Raw genomic sequence first — 16379 nt, 5'->3', positions numbered from 1 at the left:
TGAGGTTAAGATCCCACAGTTGGATACATAGCTGAACTAATTTAAATACTATGCTTAAGACCCAGCAATATTATAAAAAAAAAATACACATAACCCTGATAAAATCAAACATAAAATTAAAGACCGTACAAAAGTTTAAAAGTTAATACTCGACAACCTGTACCTAACTACATTAAATATTAAGGTTAAGACTCTACAGAATTATTTATCATGATCATTTTCCTGACTAATAATACAGTAAGATTCTGCAGTATTGTATATTATATACATTTATTTTACTAAGGTTAGGTCATATAATGTTTTTTATGAGACACCCTACAACATTATATACGAATCAACCTGACTAACTTAAATATTAAGGTTACCGTATTGTATACACTCTCAAATTGCGTGACTAATTTGAAACTTAAGTTTAATATACTACAAATTATACATGGAAAACACAACAAATGCAAAGATTCCCTTTGAGCAAGCATATTAGCATGTTAGCGGCGCTTATTTTACTTCACGTCGACCATTCGTGTCTGTAGGTATAAGTTATAACACATTTCTTCATAGGCTGTGTTCTCGGAGTGAGCTTTCTTGTCTCCAGTACTCCCTGTTCTGTTCTTTGTTTTGTCATTTTACTGTGTTGTTCATAAAGTTTGTCAAAAAAAGGAAGCCCGATAAATTACGCAGATGACGTATGAAGCGGGGCGACGGCGTGAACCCTGCTCTCTGATTGGACAGAAGCTCCGGAGGCCGGTATAAGACCCGCCCCCTCCTCAATACTTCCCGTGACGCCAGCTGGCTCTCCACAGAATTAACAAGCGTCCATGACAGAGGCGGCGGAGAGGCACCGACTGTAAACACCGCGACGGTTCATGAAGAGCGTGTAGGTCAGCAGGAGAGAGTCACCGGGCCACAGAAGAAGCCGAACAGCCGACAAGAGAGAAACACAGCCGTCAGAAAGCAAAACCGTAGAGCGGGACGCGTTAGCAGCTAGCCGGTGCTAGCAAACGTTTAAGCTAACGGAAAGTGTCCGGTAGATTATACAGCCAGAGGCGGTTATTGCCCGGTGACCCACGAAATAAACGGTTTTAAAAAAAAATAAAATAAAACTACGTTTACAGGAGCCTCTGGTGTCGTTAGATAATAACGTCAGATACATAATAAAAGTCCCTGAGCTCGGTGACGGTGCAGAGCGGTGATGGACTTCGTTGCAGGATGCATCGGAGGTAAGTGAGCTTCACTCGTTATGTGATAAACCAGCGCAGCCGTCACACACTCCCCTGGATGTGAGGCTTTACAGCCCAGTCTAGCTGAGATCTGAGATTATTGAAAAACTCAAACATCACCAGGACCTTTAATGATGTGATGCAACGCTGTCACGAGATGACGAGCGCAGTTTCGTATTTACGGCACAATCCTGGAAATCCCAAACACCGCTGATCGCCTTTGACCTGATTGCACCACGCTGCTGTTCGCTTCCGCTGCCACCGCTAAGGGGAAAGTTAAGGGGAACTGGACTTACAGCAGTGACCAGCAGACAGGGTGAAATGCTGCTCAGCACATTTACTCAAGTATCGTCATAAAGAAACTAGTTGGAGGAACTCTAACTTGAGTGCAACTTCCAGTCCGCTGAGGTTGTCAGTCAGTCAGTTCCTCTTCTGATTACACTCAGTCCATTAGCTATTAGGTCTATAAAATGCCAGAAAATGGTTCAAAAAAGAAAAAAAAAAAGTCAGTCAGTGTTTCCCAAAGGCCAAGACAGCAGATGTCTGATTTTGTACCAGTGTAAACCAGAATTCAGACTATTTTGTTTCTCCAAAGACAATCAGTTATGGAAATAAATGTGTGATTAATGTAATGGTTGACATGTAGCTGGTTAATGGATTATTTTTTGCAGGTCTCCACTCAGCTGTATCTCAGAGGAAGTGGAGCGTTTTTACTCTCCTACATTCATCTCACGGCTTCAGTGACTTTGTCAATTAAGACTTTTGAACACAAAGCAAATGAAGCACTGGTCAAATTGGATGTTGTGTTGAACCTGTAGTGCTTAAATGAGTAGTTTATCAATCAATTATCAACCAAGTAAAACAGTGAAGTCTTGCTTCTACTTACATGCATCAAATTGTGTTGTGTGTATATAAGAGAATGAGTCACAGAGGACTTGTTGTTTGCATTCAGTGCTTTTAATAATTTCAGTTAGTTTTAATGCAGGACTTGCACCAGATGACTTTCACAGTCATATTACTGGTTGGTTTGGATTTGAACCAGGTCCAGTGTGGTTTAGGTGTGAAAACAGTGCAGTTTTCTTGCTTTGATGAATTCAAGTTTGGAGTTGGTTTTTGAAAGGCATTTACTGTAATTTCTAACTCCCATTCTCAGCAAGTAGTTAAAAAAAAGAAAAGGAGATTGTAGTTTGAGTTTCTCTTAACTTTTCCCTTAACTGCTGAAAGAGAAACTAACTGCAGTGTCTTGTTCTTTTAAAGCCAAATTCATCGTTTTAAGTGCCTGAAACAGTTTTTTTCTCTCTGACCAAACAATATGACATCATTCTTTTCCCCTGACCTGTTTTATAGAATGTTTGGATTATTATGCCAACATAACGTGATTGCATTAACTTAGCACCTAGAATTTAAAGTATCACTGAAGATTTAAAGGTTTATGGAGGAAAGAAATGTGTGTGTTCTGCAGAGGAATGCTCGCTCACCAGGAGTGCTGCAACCTTGTGCATGCTCCCAGTGTTGCTTTACCCTGCTAGGAATGGAAAGCATGCAAACACAAGTGCAAAGCCGGCTCTCATGCTGCAGGAGGGCCTGGCAGCCTAAAGGTTCCCCACGCTCCATACACAGAGGGCTCGAATCGGCACACACCCCTTCACAGACCAATCCCCTGCTCTCTTTATTTACAGTGACTGACCATGTGGCTTCCCACTTCGGGGAACCATCTACAGTTAACGGGAAGCTGGCTGTCACACTTTAGGAATGCCCTAGTTTGCATTTAGCTCAAAACTCCAGCTTGCAGTGAACACACATGGCCACACACATAAAAAGACTGATGCACGCACTTCCCGAAGCTGTGATGCAACACCGTCCTCTGCTTGTTTTTCCTCCTCTCAGATCACCGGCGCTCTGAGGTCAATGACCGCCCGTCATTGTGTCTTTTCCTGGCTTACAGCCGGACTCTCCTCCGATAGGCTCTTTTTACAATTGGGTCAGGTGACAGAGCAGGTGCTTATGTAGGATTAGCTGGCTGTGTTTGTTTACTGTGGGGACACAGATGAGTCAAGTCTGTTCTTTTTTTTTTAACGACATTTTCTTCATTGATATCACTACACTGGGCCTGTTGACGCTGTTAGACCCCAAAGCAGTGAGATTCTTTAACTGACATCTGGAATAATGAACACCATGATCAAGAGCCAGACCATAAACCCCAAAACACACACGACAGCCATTTGTTGGCAAACTTGTAATCACATTTGTCATTAATTTTGACTTATTCGCAACTGAAGGATTGATCAAAGTAGTGATTAAATTAACCCACTCTGCTTTAGAGTTACTTAACGTACAGATGTTAATCATCTCGTGCTGGTGTTTCCTGGCCCAGAATGAAGTGACTGTGCACACCATGACACATGATGGAGCCATGTGCAGTCAAAGAAACAAGCCCGTTATTTGACACAGACGTGTACCTTTGCCTGCTATCTTTTACCGTACGATGAACAAAAATGTATATTACGCTAGAAATGATGAAACCTCAGCTAGCAAAGCTGGTCAAACTCTGGATGATTATTGTTTGACTCTTGTGAGCGTACACCTCTCTGGAAGGCCTCCAAAGATCCTTCTGTGCAGGAGAAGCCCTGCTCTTGGAGTGAAAGATATGAATACACTCCTTTGTCTTGTGTGCACACTTTAATATAATCTCTGTTGGTTTGTTATTTATCGTGGATGTTTAATGAAAATCCATAAAATGCCCACTTACTGGTACTAGATGGTACTGGTACTGGTACTGGTACTAGACCTGATGGTGCAAGAGTGTATTTTGGGGGTGATCCAGCAAATGTTAAAAATGAAATTATCATGAGTAAATGTTGAGGCAGAATGTCTGAGAATAAACACATTGGCACGGCTGCCCAATGCTGCCCATCGTATGGCCTGAGAGGACAGACAGGAAAGCTCTGAGTCTCTCTGTGAAGGTGATTCTGTGAGCGCTGCATTCCTTCATGAGAACTTCTGCACTGTGGGAGCTATTATCAGCTCACAGTTTTCAACACAGACTCAGGTGAGAAGCCCAAATTGGCATCAAAACACGAGCATGTGCAGCTTACGTAACATTCAAAGACGTGCTAAAGAAAGTTTTAGAGGGTGTTGATGCGCAGCGAGTTGGCTCCGGATGATTCCGTGGTACCCTGGAGGAGATGGCAGCAGGCGCTCTCTACAATTACACAACCGCAGCAAGAGATTTGGCCCTCGGGGACTCTTCAGATCTGCTGGAGATGGATGCAGATGGCTTAAAACGATGGGAAATATGTGAACTCCAGTTTGAAGAAGAAGTGGCATGTGTGCAGGACTCTGTGAGGCTAATGTTCAGAGTTCACACGGTGCTCTTGGGGCAAAACTGAGTGTGTGTAATGTGGCCAAGCTGTATGAATATACAGTAAGCTATACCACACCTTTGATGCATTAGTCCTTCGTATGATTTGAAGGGTTAAACAAACAGTTTTATAAGGCACCAGTAATGGAGGTAAGATTAGAATAAAATGCCTAATTCTCATTGCTGGTTCCTTGTTTTCCAGGTGCTGCTGGAGTCTTGGTTGGACACCCATTTGACACAGTCAAGGTGAGTCCTTTACAGACTTTGTCAGTCATTCAGTGCACAGTTTAGTGGAAAAAAAATCTAAAGTGGCATCTTTTATAATGTGTTTTGTACTAAAATCTCAGTACGTCACTGTTTCAAGAATCCTCATCAGTACTTCCTGCTTTCTGTTTCTAATCATCGGTGCAGCTCCCGGACTTGAACATTGCTTTGAACTTTTCTTCAGTTTTCTCGGGTTTAAATGATCAGTATCTTCTCTTCCAGGTGCGACTGCAGGTTCAGAGTGTGGACAAGCCTCTGTACCGTGGGACCTTCCACTGCTTCCAGTCCATCATACGACAGGAGTCGGTATGTGAGTCCGTCACCTCACAGATATAATGCTCATACAGACATGCAGTCATACCGACCGACCCCAGTGAGAGGACTCTAGTTTAGTCTGGACTAGTCACTATGTTAGTGCTGAATATGTCAGCGGTCATTCTGACTGGTAGGATCTGTCTTGTATGACGGCTCATGTATTGGTCCGGCTCAGCCCTGTGGTGCAGAAGATGTTCGCAAATGTGGAAAAAGACAAAGAACTCATTAGTGAGGTGTTTGTGGAGAACAAGAGCTTTGTTAATTAGTGGTTAAAATTTAATTGAATTTTGTCCTCATCCTCTGTGACAAAATGGTTCAGAGGGTTGCAGCGCCATGATATGTTTGCTAAGCAGGTCACGTTTTACATGTCAAAGCTTCTGACGTAGCCACAGATACCTGCAGCGTCACTCAGAGTCAGAGCTACACATCTGCATCACTCGGACTCGCTCAAGCTTCATTTAAAATGCATTACATGGACAATGTGGATCTTAAACTGTCGTTATGACCAGTCAGAATTAAATGTAGGGTTCTGTAATGATCAACACATGAATGGTGGTGAAGACTCTGAAATGTCTGGATGTTTATTTGATTTTGAAGAATTAAACCGTTTATATAAACCATATCCAGTCTGGCTGCTGAGGTGTGAGACTGTCTTGCTGTAGGAAGGCGGCTGCTGCTCACCATGCAGCGCCGGCGTTTAACAGGTCTATCTTTAACAAGGTCCGGCTTTTATTGCCGGACCCAGATAGCTGTTGTGATGTTCAGCTAGAAGTCAGCGAGGGTAAAGTGACCCGATAGTGATGTGAGACGCTCGGGGTCTTGTGACAGGATGGGGCACCTTCAGTGGGGGGCGACACTTCTGGTTTGTATTTATAGACCGCTGGTTGTTCTAGAAACACTGTGTTCTGGTAACCGGTGCTTTAAATTATAAGAAAGACCAGGTTAAGTCTGTAAGAAGGACAAAAACCATGAATATGCTGACAACTGAACAGCAGTGAGTCTGTATTTAAAGTTGTGTGACTATGTGACCAGGTGATCTAATATGAAGGTTCTGACAGGTGGAGTGAGATGCTGAAGGTTTGTGTGTTACACTCTGAACCCTATGACACAGTTAGAACGCCATAAAGGATGATTTGAAACTAACAAAACCTAAACGTGTAGTTTTTTTGATCATTTATTTCACAAGAATTGAAAAAAATAAATAAAAGATGGAGTCAACATGTCCAACATTATTCTGAGTGTCCACAAGTGTTCCAGTCCTGGTCCTCTACCTGCTACAGGTATGTGTAGGCTGTGTTTTTAGTTGTATACATACACTCCTGTCTGCTCTGTAGAAACACAACCTGCGGTTCAGCCCAGTTTGGCCAGAAAGTCCTTGGATTTTAGTCACATGACTGCTGGTTGCAGCAGAGACACTGAAGGTTTCCTGGTTTCATCAATGACTGCAGATTTCTTGTTTCTTTTGGCAAATCTTTGAAGTGGACATGTGAACTGAAAACAGTAATTTTGCTGTGTTTCTTTAAAATGTGATCTTTTTATGTTGTGCTCCAACCTGCTGGATGGTTTTGGGCTTCAGAGGGCTGGAGGGCCGTGACACTGAGCCGCTGCTGATTCTGTTTCTCTCACTCTTGCTGCAGGTGTTTGGTTTGTATAAAGGCATTGGATCCCCCATGATGGGCCTAACGTTCATCAATGCCATAGTGTTTGGTGTCCAGGGAAACACCATGCGGCTGCTGGGACACGACACCCCCACGAACCAGTTCCTGGCTGGTGCAGCAGCTGGTGCCATCCAGTGTGTCATCTGCTGCCCCATGGAGCTGGCCAAGACCCGCATGCAAATGCAGGGCACAGGAGAGAAGAAGTCTTCTAGGAAGATGTATAAGAGCTCCTTGGACTGCCTGGCACGCATCTACAACCGGGAGGGTGTGTGGGGTGTCAACAGAGGCATGGTTACTACGCTGATCCGTGAGACGCCTGGCTTCGGAGTCTATTTCCTGGCTTATGATGTGCTGACGCGCAGCCTTGGCTGCGAGCCCGACGACCGCTACATGATCCCCAAACTGCTGTTTGCCGGAGGCATGGCTGGTATCGCCTCATGGCTCTCCACCTATCCTGTAGATGTGATCAAATCACGCCTCCAGGCAGACGGGGTTGGTGGAGTGAACCAGTACAGCAGCATTGCTGACTGCGTGAGGCAGAGCGTCCAGAGGGAGGGCTACATGGTGTTCACACGAGGCCTCACCTCCACGCTGCTGCGAGCTTTCCCCGTGAACGCCGCCACGTTCGCCACCGTCACCCTGGTCCTCTTGTACGCCCGGGGGGTGGAGGAGGGGCCCAATGACTGCGAGCCGGCCCAGCCGAGCCACCACCCCCAGATCCAGCAGCAGGCCCAGCCCTCCAGCCTGTGACGGCGCCGAGGCCTCCCCCAGACCGGGCACTTTACCAGAACACGGAGAGACGAGGATACAGACGGACCTGTTACTAGTGTCTGACTCGGCTTCACAGCAGACCAGCCATTCCCAGCTTCGAGTCAGATCACCTGGTTTATACAAGCACTCGTTTTTACTTTCATGTCAAAAAGGAAAAAGAAGGAAAAACATATTTATTTTTAGCAATAATTTAAGTTTCGTTTGCTCCTGAAGATGCAGACTTTTAAAAGGGATGAATTTACCTCTGATGAGATGTGTGACGGCTCTGAGCAGCAGCTTTTATCCTGAGGAAGGTCTGATGGAAGATGTCGACGTGTCGCTGAGCCACACAGCCGTCGGTGTGGCTGAGTGTCCAGAGTCACTGGAAACCATCTGTTACAAACGTCTGGAACTGTGCAGCGTCTACCTGCATCTGTATATACAACAGATTTTATGCTTTTTGTTTTTCTTTTTTAAATGTACACTGGAAACCTTTTCCTGCCTTATAATACGGTACTTTTATGTTGTCAAAGAACGCACGTTTGTACCTGAGCTGTTTCCTCTGGAGAGTCGACAGAGAACCAATGTAGCCGTGATAAGTGCGCTCAGCTTATCGCTCCCGTCTGCTTACAAACCAAAAACCGCTGCAGCTGTCATCTGATCATCACTGAAGCACTCGTCGTCGTCGCCGCTCTCCTCTGTCGACAGAACCCGGGTGGTCTGAAGGGCTCCTCGGGGGCTTGAATGAAAAGTGTGTGTGTGTGAGTCAGGACTTACGGATGCGTTTAGTTTCATTGTCTTGTTCTGCGTGTTGTGTTCTACCAAACAATGTGAAGTTTTATTGCTACTGTATTGAAGGTCCAGGAGTGGAACGTCGTCGGTGTCCCAACGTTTTATCTCGTTTTATTTTTGTGTATTTACGTCATGGATTTTTAAAAACATATCCCTGCGTGGTTAGTTATAGCGCCTTCAGCTTCCACCGTCTCGCCCACGTATCAGACGTCAGCCTGTATTGCGACATCGTCTGTCTGAAGCTAGTTTTTACGTGTGTGAGACGTCGTGACGTTTGAGGATCGTGGGTCAGATCGGCCTGAACAGCGTGTTGGCTTGCAAACTGCAACACGGCTCCATGTCTTGGACTTACTAGATCCTGTTGTGGCCGGTTCTATAGAAATGTGACGTGGTACCAAGTACCAGCCAGTCCCTTACATGTGTGCATGATGTTCAGAGTCCTGAATGCATGCTCAGTGCACCTTGGAAAGCTCTACAGATGATGAACATTGAGAGGCCAGCGGTATTAAGGACAGTCCTCGTTTCATTCACTCCGTGCGTATTTAGCATATTAATATGTTGCTGCAGCAGCACGCGTCCCTCGGGGGGCGCTCTAAGACGATTTGCTGCAGTTTGAGATCATCTCTGAAGTGCATTCTGTTTGCGAGGAAATCACGTTTGTATTGAGAAGCACGAGGATCTTCTGGTGTTTTGAGAAAACGCCGACTGATTCAAATGAAACGGTTTAAACATGTTAAACAATCAGCATCCAAATGCTCGAGAGGAGTCTTGAACTACTCGTTAAAGGAGCTAAATGTGACGAGCTCATTGCACAGGATTGGGTTTTTGCTTGCGCTGTGTGCCTGCTGTGGAGTTTGAAGGTCACGTTGTTCTGACCAGTGTTGGAGAGCAGCTGGTACACGGTACCTCCACTGGACTGGGCCTTTCATTAGACTTCTTTATTCTGTTACTAGCTCAGTGGCGTAAACGTGTTGTTGATGACTGTCTGCTTCCTGCGTGTGAGCTCAGCATCACAAGACTTCTTGTTTGCATTTAAACCTGAATGTTGCTGTGAATCAGGATAATGTGATTTCCCGTCATCGAGCACTGAAACGTGAGCACAGCAGACGATCTGCTGCCCTCCAGGCTTCTCCGTCTGAAGCCCTAAAACCAGTAATAAATCAAAGCGCTGCTGTCATTTTGTGTGTGATCTATGAAAATGCTGCTGAGCGGGAAGTCGCAGCTGCACTAAAACCCGAAGTTTGTTGAATGTAACGCACCTGCACAGGTGTTGTGTGTCCGACACTCAGAAGAGGTGGAGGACAGAATGATTTGTGGGGATTGTGTTTAAGTTTCAGAACTTTTTAAAGTGTTCAGTTCTGCTGGAGAACTTGGACGACGTCCAGGTGGTGCTGCTGTAGGACTGTGGGGGGAAGAGGGTCGATGAAAGTGTTTAACTTAAATCCCACCTCTGTCATATGAACTAGATCAACCTGAAAGCCACCGACGGAGAACATTTACTCCAGCTGACGTGAAAGATGCAATATGTACAGGATGTGATAACGTGAGCTTGTTTTTGAAGTGGTCAGTATCGTATGCTGTATATTTATAGACATATCATCTATTTTTCATTCTAAAGTATTTACGTAGTTTGGTTCCATGAATGTCTGACTTTAGCCAGTTTTCAAAGTCTCTTTTTTTTGTTTTTTTTGTTTGTTTGGTTTTGTTTTTTTTGTTTTTTTTTCAATCTGCTTGAGCTGGCCGTTGTGCTGGAGAAGTTTTACCGGCGACATGTTTTTGTGTCATGCGGAGCCTGTTTGTGGCGACAGATCTGTACTGATGGGTCAATAAAAACAACTCAAGCAGCTCTTGGTTCTGTTCTCCTTCTCACACGTCTCACATTTAGTTAAATCTTCATGAATGTGTTAATGGGGCCAAAAACTAAGGATTTTAAGAATTACACAAGTTTCCACACCTGGGAAATCCTCTCTTTGGAATAATAAAAAAAGAAGTCTTAGCTAGGAGACCATATTTAGGGTTAAATATCTGCAGAACTAATGACTGTCCAGCTCAGAGCTTAACTGAGGACACCAAGTTGTTCTCAGCAGGTTCAAATGGTCAACAAAGGCCAAACTTTGAGTTACTGGCTGTTTGAAAATGGGGAAAAAATGCAAATTGTTCTACAAACCTGCTGCTGGGTTCCTGCAGAGTTCCTGTCAGCATGTGTACACGAGCATCCATGTTTCTGATAAAATACAGTCTTTGGTTGATGAACTTTTGAAGCCAAACATTACTAGAATTTGATGTTTGGCGAGTCCAGCAAGACGAGGTTCCAATGTTCTGCTGTTCTGTTATAAAGAACTCTGACTCATGCAGAGGAGCATGAGAGCTGGTGTATATGTGCAGCGTTGTCTTCATGTTAGAACTGAACAAATCAGATGTTCTTCTACACATCCTTGAAGTGAACGGAGAAGAGCAGCTGATTTCCAAAATGAATAACGTTTAAAAATGAAACTTTTCTTCAGCTAAATTACTTTCTTCTTTTTTAATTTCTAAACTAATGTAAAGTGAGCAGCAGGACTCTGGGTTCCTCACACGTCTGTTAATCGCAGCTTGTCAACACTTTCAGTAGCAGCTCAGAGTCTCTCAGCTCTTCCTCCGAGAAGCTTCAGGTTCTGTCAGATGTTCTTTTCTGCTCCGTCCTGCGAGGCCAGAACCTTCAGCCTGCGCCTCCTGAGGTCAGTGGGTTTGGAGGTGTGTTTGTCCTGATGCTCTGATGTTTGCTTCCAGAACTCGCTGCTGTTTAATGGACTCCATTGTTCCCTCCAGTAGTGAAACGTTCCCGACGCCACCAGCTGCAGCCCAAAGCACCACGGATCCACTGAACAGCTGGAGAGGTCTTCATGAAACCTGCACTGTGTTTCTTCAGACTTTGCTCATTGCAGCCAGAACCTTCTGTTTTATCTTGATCAGCGCATCAGGCTCGTTCTGGTGTTTGTTTGTGGTGCCGATGCAGGACAGACTTTTCCATGAAGGTCGTCTTTGTGCCGGTGTTTGTGCAGAGTGGAGCCGGATCAGCGCCGCAGAGTCCGATGGAGGCTCCTGAAGTCTTCTGTAGTCAACATGAAGTCTGGTTTTCTTTTCCAGGAGTTGCATGAGGCAGAGTGAGACCATCAAGCCGCCAATATGACAAATAGAAGAGAGGACGTACCTTTGCTCTCGCCGTGCTGCTGGGAAGCTGATGATGTCACTTCCACTGTGTCATGTGACTCACTGTTTTCTTCTTCTTCTACGTTAAACATGTCAGGTGACGTGGTGTGGGACACGGGTTCTTTCATAATTAATATTTACAATATTATGTTGATTAAAACAAATGTTTCCACAATTACAGGAGACGTCTATTCACAAAATAATACAAAAGAAAATTAATTTAAAATGTATTTTAACTGTTTTATTTGAGATTCAGTTTGGTCATCAGGAGGCTGGGACGAGAGAAAAACTGTATTTTAGGGGGAACTTCAGACACGTTTTGTATTCTAAGAAATACTTGGAATCAACATTTTCTCCCAGTTTATTTCAGTTTGCTCCCAGGACCAGAACCGTTCACTCAAAAACTGCCTGATTTAATGTGTTGTACGTGGGTTGTATGAACGGTCACGGCTGGATGTGAAGTGACTCCTGTCAGAAAGCAGCGTGAGCTCGCCTCATTCCTGCAGTTTATTGTCACACTTTTGAATTAATTGACTTTTTCCAGCATTTCTGAGCCTCAATCTGCTTTAAGGGCTGAAAACCATCAGAGCAATAAAACATGATGCATCAGGTCAAACCTGCAGTTTATAGTTTTACATGTTGAAGTGTGAGAACGTGTTCTGATCAGCTGGTATCAGACGGAGGTCAGAACGGTCCTTCCATCGTCCAGAGCTGGTTCTGACCAACCACCGTCACACATACGAGCCTGAACGTTACCCAACATGCACTTCTTGTTTTCTCAAGCAGGAGCAAACTTTAATGTTCAAGCTGTGGCAGGTGGATGTGAGATTAACCTGCTGCTTTGAACAGAACTCAGACGTTTCTCAGCCCTGCTGTGCTTCTGAGATTCAGAAATACTGGAAGAACTGTGCAAATTATAAAATGTACTCACGATAAAGGCCTGCAGCTCGGAAAATAGTCCTAGTCTGAAGGTAAACTCTTCATTAGCTGTAACAGGTTTTTGGATGTGCAGGTTATACTGACTGACCCAGTGACGCTAGGAGCTGAGGAAACCGCTGCCTCACACCTCCTAAAGCCTTCTGCTGCTTTGTGGGCATCAGTTATCTTTCAGAGTGCTGAGAGGAGCTCCTGGCTGCTGGTTGTTGGGACAACGTTTGAGTATTTGTGAGTCTGTTGATGTCCAGAAGATCTGAGCTCTGACCAGCTCTCTGGGCTCTGAGACCTCGGTGAAAGGGGAGCCGGAGAACTAAACATCTTGGTTTCATCTTCTACCTTCTGCTTGTTGTGGCTCTGGTCATCTGTCACAGCAACAGAACTCTGAGCTGCTGCTTCACTCCATCAGCAGGTATCTTTGTTTTATGAGCTTTCACACATCTCTCATGCTGGAAACATGCATCTCACATGGTTTCATCCTCAGCGTTACTGCTTCAAAAGGTCACGTTTTTCTTCCCAGACAGGTTTACCTTCAACTTCAGACGTACTGTTTGTGCACAATAAACACAATAAACACAATGAACACAATAAACAGAAGACAGACGGGGACTCTAGCAGCCATCTGGCTCATTCATTCAGCCAGGTGTGTTCCAGGCAGCAGCAGCAGCAGCAGCAGTCAGGGTTCACCAGGTTAAAGGGCAGCACAGGTATGACTAACGTACCTGTCTGTCTGTTTATGAGCAAGCTGCTCAGGTTCATGAGTCTCCTGGTTCTTTGAGCCAAAGCACACGGAGAGCTTCCTCTCATTAATCATTGTTTGATGGTGCCAGAAGGAGCAGCCAGGTCGTCATTTTAGTTTATTTGTGAGACCGATCTGTTCTTCATGGCTGAATGATCCAGTGATCCGCTGCCTTCACGCTGCCAAACATAACGGTTCAGGTTTAGTCTCTGTCTGGTCCGTTGTGGACGGTGAGATCCTCCAGGAAACATCTACCTGAGCTCAGAGTCTGCTGCAAAGTGTTTAAGTCCAGAAAAGGCTTTCTGGCTGGAGAGGCTGTTTCAGGCTCATCATTAGAAGAAAACAAAACAACAACACGCTGCTCATCATCCGTCTGGGAGAAGTTTTCTGTCTTTAGTTTGACTTCACCTCCATGAGAAGCTGGTTTCAGCTCAAAGCAGGATTCAACAGCAACATACACAACTATACTTTAACTGTTTAAACTCTCTCAGGTTATAAATGCACTTTTAGTGACCGCGAGATGACAGGAGATGAAACTACGGAGGAGGTCTTTGCAGGGTTCAGTTCTTTGTCTTTAAATGTCTCCGTCATAGAGAGAAGAGTTAAAAAGTTAAAACCAACAATAGGTGCAGCTTTTAAGACAAAAGAAAGTAAACACTTTGCAGAAATAGTTCTCAAGTATCATCACAAAAAGAGATTCTTCTGAAGTTCTGCAGGGCTCGGCTGGAGCGCCATCTGCTGGACAGCAGCAGGAAGTGCAGCCACATGTGAACTGATCCAGCTGTTGTCTCGTCTGTGATGTGCTGCTGCAGCAAAGATCTCCATCCCTGATCTGTGTGAACGCTGGGGGGAAATAAAAGCTGTTTTATTTTGTGGGTGATTTAAGCTTGAAGTGTTTGTTTGTTTGTTTTCCTGTTTCAGAGCGACAGAAGGTTCCATCGGAGGAACAAAGAAGCTCCAGAGTTGTTTGTAAGAATGTAAAAGGCACGAGAACAGGATTCTGTGGGTTTTGTAATTAATCATTACACATAACAAACCTGCTTTAAAAACTTTTTGACGTGTTCCCTCTGGTAGAAAGTAACTAATTACATTTACTCGAGTACTTTAGTGCAATTCTGAGTTGCTTTCACTTTACTCGAGTATCTGCATTTTCCTCCACTCGACTATATTTCAGAGGAAAACATACTTTTTGCTCCACTTTAAAGCTTTTTCTGCTTCACACATGACGAGCTCGTTAGCAGACTCAGATCTCTCCTCCATGTTTGTAGTTTTTTAGAAAACGTGTTATTTTGCTGTTAGCTTGAGATGAACTGGATCAGACTGAAGCTGATGTGACTCAGTGGAGACGACAGCAGAGATCTCTGAGTCTCACTGATGCTGTCTCAGGTAGACGATGGAAACGTGGGTTTATGGAGGTTTGTGGAGATGGACTGATCTGTTTGTGCAAATGAACTCTGCAGATTTAGTTTAATAAGACAAAATACAGCCAGCAAATAAATTATGATGTCATATTATAGATTAAAACTTAAATCACCTTCAAGCTCCAGCATTTAATAATATCTAATCCAATAACATGCTTTTGGTGCTTAAAGAACTTTAATGCTGATGCATGTGTAGCTTCACTGTAAACATGTGAATTCATTGTCGTTTATCTGCATTTCTACAGAGTTGTGTTTCTACTTTAACTGTTTAGTTTAATTAACGGCTGCAGGTTGTGACATCAGCACGTTACATCTGTGATCAGAACAATCATCTGAGTTATAATTACATCTATTTTAAAACATCCTAAACGTACTGATAGATGTCAGAACTTCTTCTACCTCAGCACCTTCACCTCTCTGTCCGTCTGTGTTCTTGGCTCTGAGGTTTTTATTGCACAAACCTGACTTTAAAATCCAATCATCAAAATGCGAGTACACAGTAGCAGCGAACAGAAAACACTGAAAACACTTTGCTGCAGTCGCACAGCATCCGTTCTGTTGCTGTTGACGACGTCACCTGCATCTCCACCTGCTGGACCACTTCTGGTGTTCCTGAGATGACTGACGGGCAGCAATATGTCATGTTGTTTTAACACCTACGTTATTATTATTACTATTATTATTATTATTGTTGTTGTTGTTGTTGTTGTTGTTCCTATATTCATTCATTCATTTATTTATTTATTTTGGGGATTTTTAGTCCTTAACAAATAAACATCATCAGGCAGCAGAACTCATAACGTCTGACGTCTGGAAGCAGGATTCTGTTCATGGAAGTTTTTATTTGGTTGAAATGAAGTGTTTCTGTTGTTTTGTAGTAAGAAGCAAACAGAGCATCGCATCACCGCGCTGCTTTATTTAAAGTCATGATGTGTTTGTGTTTAAACGTGTAAAAATGAACACGCGGTGCAGGAGGCAGCACCTGGAGGATTTTCCACATCTTGTACATTTAACAGCGATAAACTGAATGAAGTTGTGTTGAGCTGCTTGCAGGCACTCAGGTGAGTGTTTGGCAGCCCGATGCTCTGGATGCTCTGGATGCTCTGGATGGTCGTAGATCATCACTCAAGGCTCTGACTGCGTTCCTTTAGTGTTCAGCTCCTGGGACAGAAATAAAAGATCTGCTCAAAGACCCTAAAGTTAATACCAAGGTCAGAAATATACGACAGCTTGGAGAGAGCAGTCAGTAAAATGTTCAAGTCTCTCCTGAAGCACACTGGGAGTTTTGGATCCCGCCTCCTGGTTCTGGTTTTGAAAAAAGAACTCTGTACAGTCCTGAGTTGATCAATATGTTCCTGTGTGAAAGGGTTAACTCTTGTTAAGCGTCTGTAACGTCTGCTCAGGGAGCCTTCGATCCACTCACGTCCTCCTTAAAGTCATTTCTTTCTTCCTGTTTGTGTTTGCTGGCAGAAGGTCGTCTCTCTTGACGGACGAGAAAGAGAAAAAAGACTTTTGAAAAACAGTCGGCTGTCAACCTCGACGAGAGGACGGAATATCAATCAGCTCCGGTGAAGGCTGCAGCCTCCCAGAGCCTTTCTTCATTATTTATTTCTCTGGAAATAAAACGTTGTGCTGCGGTAATTTCCTCTCACTTGAGACTGCTTTTGAATTTTCACCGTCGAGTAGAAAATCCATCTTTCCATTGCAGCCTGAAATAAAGATGGTGGACGATACCTGCAG

At 44.1% G+C, this 16379-nt stretch overlaps 1 protein-coding gene across 1 annotated transcript; it reads left to right on the top strand.

Annotated features, from left to right (window-relative positions):
* Positions 1-802: 802 nt before the first annotated feature.
* Positions 803-10203, top strand: LOC103375444 (mitochondrial carnitine/acylcarnitine carrier protein CACL-like). The gene is made up of 4 exons (XM_008305736.1): positions 803-1217; positions 4781-4824; positions 5065-5148; positions 6795-10203. The coding sequence occupies exons 1-4, from the start codon at positions 1190-1192 to the stop codon at positions 7563-7565; spliced, it is 927 nt and encodes a 308-aa protein (XP_008303958.1). The 5' UTR covers positions 803-1189; the 3' UTR covers positions 7566-10203.
* The last annotated feature ends 6176 nt before the right edge of the window (positions 10204-16379 follow it).

Source organism: Stegastes partitus, unplaced genomic scaffold, assembly GCF_000690725.1.
Source record: "Stegastes partitus isolate 25-593 unplaced genomic scaffold, Stegastes_partitus-1.0.2 Scaffold2596, whole genome shotgun sequence".
In the NCBI taxonomy this organism is placed as follows: Eukaryota; Metazoa; Chordata; class Actinopteri; family Pomacentridae; genus Stegastes; species Stegastes partitus.
This window is presented reverse-complemented; position numbering and strand designations above follow the sequence as displayed.